At 44.8% G+C, this 10,564-nt stretch overlaps 1 protein-coding gene across 1 annotated transcript in view; it reads left to right on the top strand.

The window, feature by feature from the left end:
* The first annotated feature begins 8,750 nt into the window (after nucleotides 1–8,750).
* Nucleotides 8,751–10,564, top strand: part of pard3ba (par-3 family cell polarity regulator beta a) — a 343,229-nt gene continuing 341,415 nt past the window's right edge. The window contains exon 1 of the mRNA XM_063211618.1: nucleotides 8,751–9,380. Within this exon, the coding sequence (XP_063067688.1) occupies nucleotides 9,264–9,380 (117 nt within the window). The 5' untranslated portion in view covers nucleotides 8,751–9,263. The remainder of the gene's footprint in view (nucleotides 9,381–10,564) is intronic.

Here is a 10,564-nt window from a genome sequence, read left to right as displayed (position 1 = left end):
AGGACAGTCTTGCAAAGAGACAACCGACTATGTCGAATAATTGGTCAAGGGGCGAGATGAGGAATACTTCAGGGCTATTGGAAAAAAATGAAGAAACTAAAGCACGCGACGCTTGCGCAGGCTTTAAACAAGCTATGCGCCCCGGACATCACTGCTTATTGTTCGATGACTTGAATCGAAACATTTATAAGGACATCAGGGCTATCTTATTGATTCCTGGAATACCGCCTCAGCCAGCTGAAAGTGAGTAGCAGTGTCCCATGTGTCAAATGGTAAGATAATGCCATTCCTGTCTTCATTTAACATTTTAAAACTCAGCTATCCCTTGACACACTCATGTCGGCTACTATCAGGTCAAACGCAATCTATCGTGAAGTTTAAATGTTATGCGAGGTAGAGGTTGCAAGGGTGTCCATAGGTCTTGATTGATAGGCTACCTGGTGTTGGGGGTAATAGATCAATTGGCCTAAATAAATGTGTTGTGGTATATTCCTTAGTTTTACTTGAATAGCATCTATTTGTATCCCCGAGTGTTAAAAGCAGGAGAGCCTGGACGTTGTAACCTCGGCTGTTGAGGTAGCAGCCTATTCGCTTTCGCTATCGTTGTCACTTTTGCATGTAGCCTACTAAAATGCAATTCATCTCCAAGTATTTATTTAATAACAATTGGCTATACAGCAATTCTGTGAAAGTAGTCATCTTTCCATGGGAATAGCAAAGTCCAGCACGCGCGCACGCTTATTTCTCTCCTTCCATTGACAACCCACAAGCTCCAACAAGGGGAGGGAAAAAACAGCGCTGTCCATGCGCTTCCTAACAGGTGGCGACCCCACCACGTCTCACAGCCATGAGCACACAGACAACCCGACCGGCACCCCACATCATAGTAAATTCATATGGCACGCACAGAGCTTAGGTGTCTGATGTGGCAACGAAAACTGGAATTAAAACCACAATCGTCAGGTGGATGTGCTGCGGTCAAGATGCTAGTTAGACTAACTTTATTGATCCAAGAGGGAAATAAAGGGTGAATGGCTGCCACACGCAGCTGGCAGTCTAGGACATTACGCATCCCCTCGGCGCCGCCGCAGACATTTAATTTATGTTTATTTAATAGGCCCATAGGCTATATCAAAATACACATTTATTTAGGCCTATTAAACAAAAACAAAAAATACGCGGGGCGGGTCGGGTCGGTTTAAAAATCATTGTGTAATATTTCGGGCCGGGTTGGGTTGGCTGCGTGATGGCTTGGGTTGGGGCGGGCTGTAAATATCAACGGCCCGCGCACCACTAAAAGGCATACAATAAGCAAATCAATTACATTAACCTGCGTTCACTCATCATCATACGGCATGACTAAATCCATAACACATTTAGCACAAATTTGACAGACAAAACTATCCACAAACACACCCATACGCACAACACACACACACACACACACACACACACACACACACACACACACACACACACACACACACACACACACACACACACACACACACACACACCATGGAAGTAGGGATTTTAGGTTTGTAAAAGATGACTTAAAAGATGAAGCTGGAGATGGAGGGCACCACCTTCACAGCTTAATCTATTTTGTTTCATATCCGAGCCCCCCGGGTCTGCAAGCACATAGCCTACTGGTGCACGCACACAATTGGCAGCCATTACACTCCCCCCTCCTGAACCTCACTCCCACCCGGGTCTACGGCGCCAGTGTGATGGTGCTCAGGGCCGGATTAACACACAGGCTATATGGCTGCAGTCTAGGGGCCCCCAACTGCCAGGGACCCCCTGATTGCCCAAAAGTAAAAAAAAAAATGCAGAATTATGACCATATGCAAAATTAGAAAATTCATCCATTGTGTTCAGTACAGTTGGTAGACATGTTATCCTGAAATTGTAGCTCCTAATTATGACACTGTCTGTAAATTTGTCACAACATTTGCCTTCTTGGGGGCCCCCCCTTTAGGGTGACCAAATTTTTGTAGTCTGAAACCGGGACACTTTGTGCGTGACTGAAGTACAATATTTGGCGGGCGGGTCTGGGGGTCCTCCCCCAGGAAAATTTGTATTTTTTTAGATGCAATTTCCTGCATTCTGATCAATTTTAGAGGGAGGAATGACAAATCGCAACTGACTCCTTTAGACTTTCAATACAAGCGCTGGCTGCCATTAACTGTGGCAGGTAAACATGTAATCTTTTTCCATATATTTACCCTGATAGACATGGCGCAATGTAGTGGGTGGCAAAAACCGGGACATACCTGTATTTGTGTCCCGAGAGGGTTTGCTCGGGACCTGGGACACACAACTCCAAACCGGGACTGTCCCGGTCAAACCGGGACGTCTGGTCACCCTACTGTAGTTAGGCACGGGAGCGCAGCACAGGATACCACTGAGCTAAAGGTCTTGGCCAATAACTCAGTGCTGCCACATCAGTATGACGTTTTCGGAGGGAGGTTGATTAATGCCTCTTTTCCACTGCCGGTTTTCTGGTAGGCCTATAGCTCGACACAGTGCGACTTGGCTGGCACTTTTTGCTTTTCAAATAGGCATGACACAGCTCAATCGTAACGCAAAAAGTGACGTCCGAGTCGCACTGTGACAAGCTGTAGGCGGCCTACCAGAAAACCGGCAGTGGAGAAGAGGCGTAGCATTCCACTGCCAAACTCTGCTAGTCGTGGGCATTCATTACACAAATTCACACCCACCCTACCCCTCAGTTTTGGGTGATGGCATGCTAATGTGTTTGCTTGTATTCATCCTCAGTGTGAGATCAGTGTTTGTAATGCATGGCTAACCACGAGTGACATGGTCCAGGTTACCACTGTGCGCTGTTTAAAGGGCAGCACCACAGTTGCCACTGCTCAGTCAGCCCTCATCCCACTAAGAAACACACACTAACACACGTGCACACATACACACGACGTATACGTGTGACTATTAGTGGTGTGGATTGGCACTGCCCTCACAATCCGATTCGAGAGATAGCGATTCGATTCGATTCAATTCTATGCGATCTGATCCGATTCTATAATGCATTGCAATGCATTACATTTCTACTGAAAGCAAAGCAAATGTTTAATCAGTCATGATGAGGCAATACCAGTAGTCAGATACTGAGCAATTTATTGGCTGTTTTCTGTATCAGTCTGTATCAGTCTTGCAATGAGTTTGAAGTGCTTTTATTATTTAATTTAACATTCATTTGCTCCCGAAATATCCATGGAAGTAATTGAAACTTAAAAAAAATTGCCTGGTCGATTCTGGAACTTGCTGGATCGATTCTGGATCGTCCATGCCCCGCATTGGATTGCATCGCCGAATCGATCATTGTTGACACCACTAGTGACTATAGGCCTATACTCATTCGCGCTAGTTCACCACTTGAATCCAAGACCTTGCAATCACAGCAACAGTTTGGAGTACCACTGAGCTGAATGTCTTGGCTGATAGCTCAGCGCTACCACATATATATGAGGCTTCGGGGAGGAAGGTTTACTAACGTTTCACTGCCAAATTCTGCTAGCTATATATCAGTGATCCCCATCTTTTTTTCTTTGCCTTTTGACCAGGCCTGGGACCAAATGATATGCCTTATTGCCACCTTCCATGTCTGCCATAGCAACAGAAGCAGGACAGAGCTCCCAGAAGAAGGCACGGTAAGACCCCACAGGGTGTAATGCTTTGAAGTCACCACTGATTTTGCAAATAAATGCCCTTGTGTGTGTGTGTGTGTGTGTGTGTGTGTGTGTGTGTGTGTGTGTGTGTGTGTGTGTGTGTGTGTGTGTGTGTGTGTGTGTGTGGTGTAATGCGGATGAAAACATGCTAGAGTAATAAGCATATCTCATTATAATCCAGTGTTTACTTACCTTCCTTTCAAAAATAAATAGCCATCTCATTAGTGTGTGTGTGTGTGTGTGTGTGTGTGTGTGTGTGTGTGTGTGTGTGTGTGTGTGTGTGTGTGTGTGTGTGAGCGTGCATGAGTGCGTGTGTAAGTGTGTAAGGGTGTGTGGGTGTATGTGTTTGTATAATGTGGTGAGAAACACAACACATGCAAGTGAGCATTTCCAATTATAATTCAGAGTTTACTCCTAACTATCTGCTCAGCCATAAATAGCCATCTCATTGACCTGAATATATCCTTTCTTCACAGATAATTTTGCAGTGTTCATTCAGCACTTATAGTGTTGGTCCTACTCAGGGCTGCTGACAGCTTTGCCGGGCATGGGACAAAACCATCGAGAAGGGCCTGCTCTCAATACATACAATGTGGTCCTAATTCAGCCCCACCTCTCCCTGGGCCCAAGACAACTGACCCCTTTGTCCCACCCCCTGACGGTGGGCTTGCGGCCTTGCGCATCTTCTCAGTGTTGATTTAACACTTGAAAATTAGCCTTCCGTATGCATAGAGTTGCTCTACAAAGAGCAGAAATTACTGTCTGTTATAAAGCCATAACTACAGTAGGCTATGTATTACATTGTTAAACTAGTTAAACTCTAACATAGGAAAGCCAGGTTGTTGATTTCTATATCCCGGCTGTTGTCTGTCAACAAAGCTGCTGAAGATGACATTTTGGTGGTGGAGAAAAAGAAACTCCAATCGGCAGTCGACTCGCACACATTGGATACTTTCATTCACAGCGTAAACAGTGAGCTATGCAATCAACAGGGGGCTGTCTCGTATCCTTGTGATGAGAGAGAGAACACATTTGTTGTGGTGGAAAATGACAACAATAACAAACCCACCCTGGGAGGCAAGTCATTTATCAGGCTCGTTGGAAGTGTCAGTTTCGTGAATGAACTAAGGCACAATCATAATACCTTCTGTTATATATTTTTGTGTTTCAAACTACTAAGGAATTAGTGTTGAGAGGGCTATCGGTTAGAAACATGAAGCTGACATGCCTTACCTGTCAAACAGGTAGAACCACTTAAAAGACTGGAGTGGACTACCAGGCAGGGTATTACCTTCCGACCAATGACAACGCAGTGCCGGTTTTGAAGTTCAAGGCCATTTCCACAACACCAAAGGCAGAGTGCAAATTACCTCTATCCACTTGTGATTCTTTTCAGGATGAACTGTCTGAAAAGCAACCCTGAATGACAAAAGCCACCAGAGCAGGAGCTGTTTTTGAAATGCAATTGTCAATGAATTGTCCTTCCATAGAAAAAAACACAAACAAAAAACAAACCAAAAACACAAAACCCCCAAAACAATTGTAATGTATTATATTTCTACCATGCAGAGACTGATAAACAAAGCTGAATGTGTTAACGGTGAGTGTGTTCATCACATTTTCCCTTCGTGAAATAATATAGTTCTCCTTCGACTGTGCATTTGTATGTGTATGTATTCCTCCTGGCAGGAAGCCATTTCTTTCTCTCTCTCTATTCATCCTGAACGTGTGTGTGTGTGTGTGTGTGTGTGTGTGTGTGTGTGTGTGTGTGTGTGTGTGTGTGTTGTATGTTATTATGAGGCTCACACTCTCCATTTATGCAGCCCCTGTGCTGACCCTGGCAGGCGGAGATGGAGCTTATTGCCGTGTACTGCTGGTACTGCTGTCCGCTGGGTGTGCTCCAATCCACAGGCTTCATGCTAACGCTAATGGGAGCGCTACGAGAAGCCATTTAACATAGCAGTGGGCAGTGGCCGACACGCATTACATACGACTCTGCCGGCCAATGGCACAAGTATGTGTGTGTGTGTGTGCTCACATTTGTGTACTGTATGCATGTGTGTTTTGTGTGTAGGTGTGTGTAGCTATGGTTATGAGCTGCCGCCCCTCACCCTGGATCTGTCTCACACATTTGCATGATTCCTCTCTTTCGTTCTTTCCTTCTTTTTCTCACTCTCTCTTTCTCCCCCCTTTGTCTCGCTCACTCACTCTTCAGTTATAGCCCCCTTTTGCCCTGGCTCCGTCTTGTTAGCGCTCTCTCTCTCTCTCTCTCTCTCTCTCTCTCGCTCTCTCTCTCGTGCTCTCTCTTTCGTTATAGCCAAGGGAGGAGGATAATGGGGCCTCATAATGTAATGGCAAATCAGCCGTGGTGGTGATGCACATTTGAAAAAGTGCTGCTGGTACCACCGGGGTAAAGTGGATGAAGCACCCCCTCGACAAAAGGGATGGTAGTAATGTGTGTGTGTGTGTGTGTGTGTGTGTGTGTGTGTGTGTGTGTGTGTGTGTGAGAGAGAGAGAGAAAGCACATGCTTGAATGTGTGTGTGTGCACCGCACGTGTGCATGTGTGCGTTTGTCGGTGTGCGTTCAAACGTGTGTTTGAGTGTGTGGTGAAGGGCCTCGGTGCATCTCCGAATTGGGTTGGCATGGCTGAATCGACAGATGGTGGAGAGGCCTAAAAGAGTGTTTCAGAGTGTTCAATGTGTGCGCGCAGCGGTGTAAGGGGGAAACAAGGGCACTGGGCTCAGCATAGGAGGCAAAGGTGGACCAGCCTCGCTGTCTTGGAAATGGCCGCTGCTGCATTAAGAGCAGATTAACATGTCCAGGGAAAATAATTGCTTGTCATGGTGAAGTTTTTTTCCCCGAATTGGCTGTGCACTTATGGCTCTTTCATTGTCTGTGCTCCTCTTCTGTTTGTGTGTGTGTGTGTGTGTGTGTGTGTGTGTGTGTGTGTGTGTGTGTGTGGGTAAAATATGCATGTGTGTGCAGCGTGTAATGTTTGTGTGTAGGGCCTATCTGTATCTGTATCTGTATCTGTATGTGCATGCAGTGTTCATTTGTGTTCATCTGTAATTGCATATGAAGCTGCGTGTGTGTGTGTGTGTGTGTGTGTGTGTGTGTGTGTGTGTGTGTGTGTGTGTGTGTGTGTGTGTGTGTGTGTGTGTAATGGCCATTTGTGTGTCTCTTTTTGATAGTGCAGTGTGCTTGTGTGAGTGCAATGTGCCTTCATGTACAGTGTGTGTGTGTACGTGTGAGTGCAGTTTGCATGCGTCTGCGTCTCTGTGTGTGTTTCATTCAGACAAACAGAAGTCAGCCGAAAGACTTGCTAATTACGATTCTCAAATATGTGTCATGAATGTGTCATGGGCTCAGCGACACAAAAACACAGCTGCTAGACATCACACTCTGAAAATAAAAAGGACAGATTAAAGGCAGAGTAGTTACAGACAACACAACAGGGAAGCGAGGGCAGAGAGAGAGAGAGAGAGAGAGAGAGAGAGAGAGAGAGAGGGCCATAGAAAGATGGACAGAATGGTTGTGAAGATTCTAATTCATCAAGGTCATGTTAGTGAAATGGGTCTAATAGTGATAACAACTTCCTTTTGAAGCTTGAGGGGAGAGGGGGAGAGAGCGAGAGAGCGAGAGAGAGTGTGTGTGTGTGAGAGAGAGAGAGAGAGAGAGAGAGAGAGAGAGAGAGAGAGAGAGAGAGTGAGAGAGAGAGAGAGAGAGAGAGAGAGAGAGAGAGAGAGAGAGAGAGAGAGAGAGTGTGTGGCTGAGGCTAAGTGGCTAAGTGTGGTGTAATTGGGTCAATGAGTTGTTTAGGGCTTCTGAGGAGAGGGGTAATGCTGTGTTTGAGGCTGATATATGAATAATGAATCGCTAGTGCGAGGAGGAGGATGATGATGATTAGGGATACGCTAAACTTCAAAATAGGTCAGATGTTGGCACAGATAAACAAGAGGTCTCCGATTTCACATCTGGACTATTTTCACAAGTTTGTTACCCTCCAAACAAAAAAGTTTCACATTGTGCTCTTAATACACATCCTTAATTGAGGCAAGTATCACATCAAAGTTTTACAATGTAGACACACTGTAAGTGAATGAGTTAATGTGAAGACCATTCAGAGATAGGCCCCACTGTATACTGCTACGGATAATGCACTGTATCCAAGGTGAAACGTGATTAAGAAAAAATGTCGTGGGATGATTATGTGACTATGTGATGGCTTCATTGGTCCATTGGTAAATTATATAGGCCTATTTGAAGTTAAATTTCAACCCTCACAAAAGGTAGGCTAATTAGGCCTACAGAGTTCCCCCACAACACCAAGCTTAGGTTTAGTTTAATTTTCCCTTTCAACACAAAGCAAGGGCCTTTAAAAGCAAATTTTTGAATGTAATACAAATAAAATCCTCTGATTTAAAAAAAAGTCCTGGGAGTGTCTCACTGTCTTGCCTTCACATGACTTCTATTACAGGGAAACAAAGCATGTCAAACGTGAAAGCTCACTATGCAAAATTAGAGAAGGTGATTTACAGTATGCAAGTTGTCCATGTAGGCTACCAATATTTTGTAAGATTGCACAACACAGCCTCCCCAGATATGATAGACTAACACACTGGGCTAGCCTCTTGACTTGTCTGACCAGTGTCCTGATTGTCAGGCAAATGCTATTACATCACACCACCTTTGCCAGCGCTGTCAGCCTTTCCACACTCTCCAGTCCTCACACTGGGATGGATTCCAAATTGCCGTTTTACATGATGTGGTCGTTACTGTTTTTGTAACGAGACTCCCAAACGGAAGGAATAACTTGCAACAGCTGTCATGGTTGTAGAACAAGTTGGACGGGACTGAAATCAACGGCAGCATGTCGCAGGGAGAGGAGAGAGGAGAGAGGACAAGGAAATAGCTACAGTTTTCGCAATTTCGCAAACTTCACCTGTTGGTTAGTCCGTTCCTGTCGAAGCCGTGTCATCAGTTGGACAAAGAACGAGGGAAGAATACAATAAGCCTACCAATAATACAATACAATACCAAAATACAGATTGGCTATACCATTTTCACTTTTGGCGCTTGGTGCGCGTGAGTGCTGCTCATAAACTGTTGGAGCAGATTTTTGTCTCGGCATTGACCGATAAGAGCCTGACCAACCCACAGGTAACAACACCAGACATGGTGCAATCAGATAACACTTTGAACTATAGATTCTAATCTGAGTTTCTGGTGCCTAACTTCAGTGGGTTCGCTAATAACGTTAGCCACTTGGACAGTAGGCTACTTAATTTGGACACATTAAACGCGCAACCGGTGTCTCCTCTTGCCTGTCTACTTTCCCACAGAGAAGTAGCCTATCCTATTCTACTGTTTCAATTGGTCCTCAGCTCTGCAGAGGAGTCGACAAACTTCCTGAGGCTGGCTGAACGAACCTGTGGTGACACCTGTTGCTCTTCCGCGAGCGCCAGGTAGCAGCAGCTGCCGCCGTTGTGAAGGTCGACCGAAACTCGCCGAATTCGTACAAACATTTTACCCATGTAGATCCCTTGAGGATATTGGACGTTACTATCGACATGAAAGTGACAGTGAACTTCGGAAGAACAGGTGTGGTTGTTCCCTGCAAAGATGGCTGGGTCGTGCGGGATCTTATTGAACAAGCTACCCAAAGATACAGGAAGGTTGTTGAACAGGTAAGCCAGTCGTCTTTTCCCCAAGCTATGACTCATCAAACGTAAAGAAGTAGCCTAATCATTCAATTCAATAGTATGCATTGTGGCTTTGCAAACTTTTGAAGGCAGCAGCAGTCATAATCAATGTCTAAAGAGAAAATTCAAATTTAAAACTAGTTTACACCTGTCGCGGGGCGTGGCCACCGGTCTCCCACCATTGTGAAATAGGTTGAACTTACCAGCAAAAACACTGCCATGTGAACCCATGTTGAAGTTATATGCAACAGATTGTGTAATTCTTAAAACATATAAGCACATTATAGTCGTTTGTGTGGTTGTTGACTGCGTTGTGAGACTCATAAGTTAAGCTATACCAGCAGCACCTACTTGTTGCATACGGCGGCAGCAACCGAGATGTACAGCTTTTGGGGCTGTTCTGAAATGACTAACAGGCACAGTGCACTCAATGACAGGTGAGGTGCTGCATCACACAAACGTGTTATTGTTTACTCTATTAGTCAGCAGAGATGTCAAATTCAGTAAAAAAATATGTCTTTAAACAAGAAGCACAAGACAGCTCTGCCATAATGGACAGTTTCCTTCACCTGGAGAGCCATCAGAATGAATGATATATTGTCAGTGTTATTGAAATGAAAAAGGATCATCTGGCTTTATTGAAAGGTTCTCGTCTGCTGACACCACAGGGAAATTAGTGTCCGGACCTCTATCATGAGTCAGCCGGCCGACAGTCATGAATAATTATTGAATGTCAGCTTTTTAATTTAGGCGTAGGCCTCTAATCTTGCGATACAGTTTCTGCAATACTTCATTCACTTCCACAGTCTTTATGCAAATAAGACTCAATCTCTCTCCTCTCTGCCACAATGGAATACGCTCTATAGTGCTTATGCATAGAAATAATATAGGCTATACTTCACAGTTTGGATAGATGTAATTCCAAGATGATTAGTCAGGGGGGTGTCATGCTGAAAACGTATATAAAGCATGGGTCTTTTATGTACACAGCCATGTGGAATGTAAAATGCATGCTTTATTTAGATTACATTATTGAAAATCTTTGATGAAACTCAGTGGGTTTAACTCAAGCATGGGCAAACTGCATGCCCACACTGACACCCATCCATAGATGTATAAGTTATGGCAATTGTGGCAATTGTGTCCTGGTGCTCTCAAGGAGGACCTCT

Source organism: Engraulis encrasicolus, chromosome 12 (genome assembly GCF_034702125.1).
Source record: "Engraulis encrasicolus isolate BLACKSEA-1 chromosome 12, IST_EnEncr_1.0, whole genome shotgun sequence".
Lineage (NCBI taxonomy): Eukaryota > Metazoa > Chordata > Actinopteri > Clupeiformes > Engraulidae > Engraulis > Engraulis encrasicolus.
Note: the sequence above shows the minus strand (reverse complement) of the source record. Positions and strands in the feature narration are given on the sequence as shown.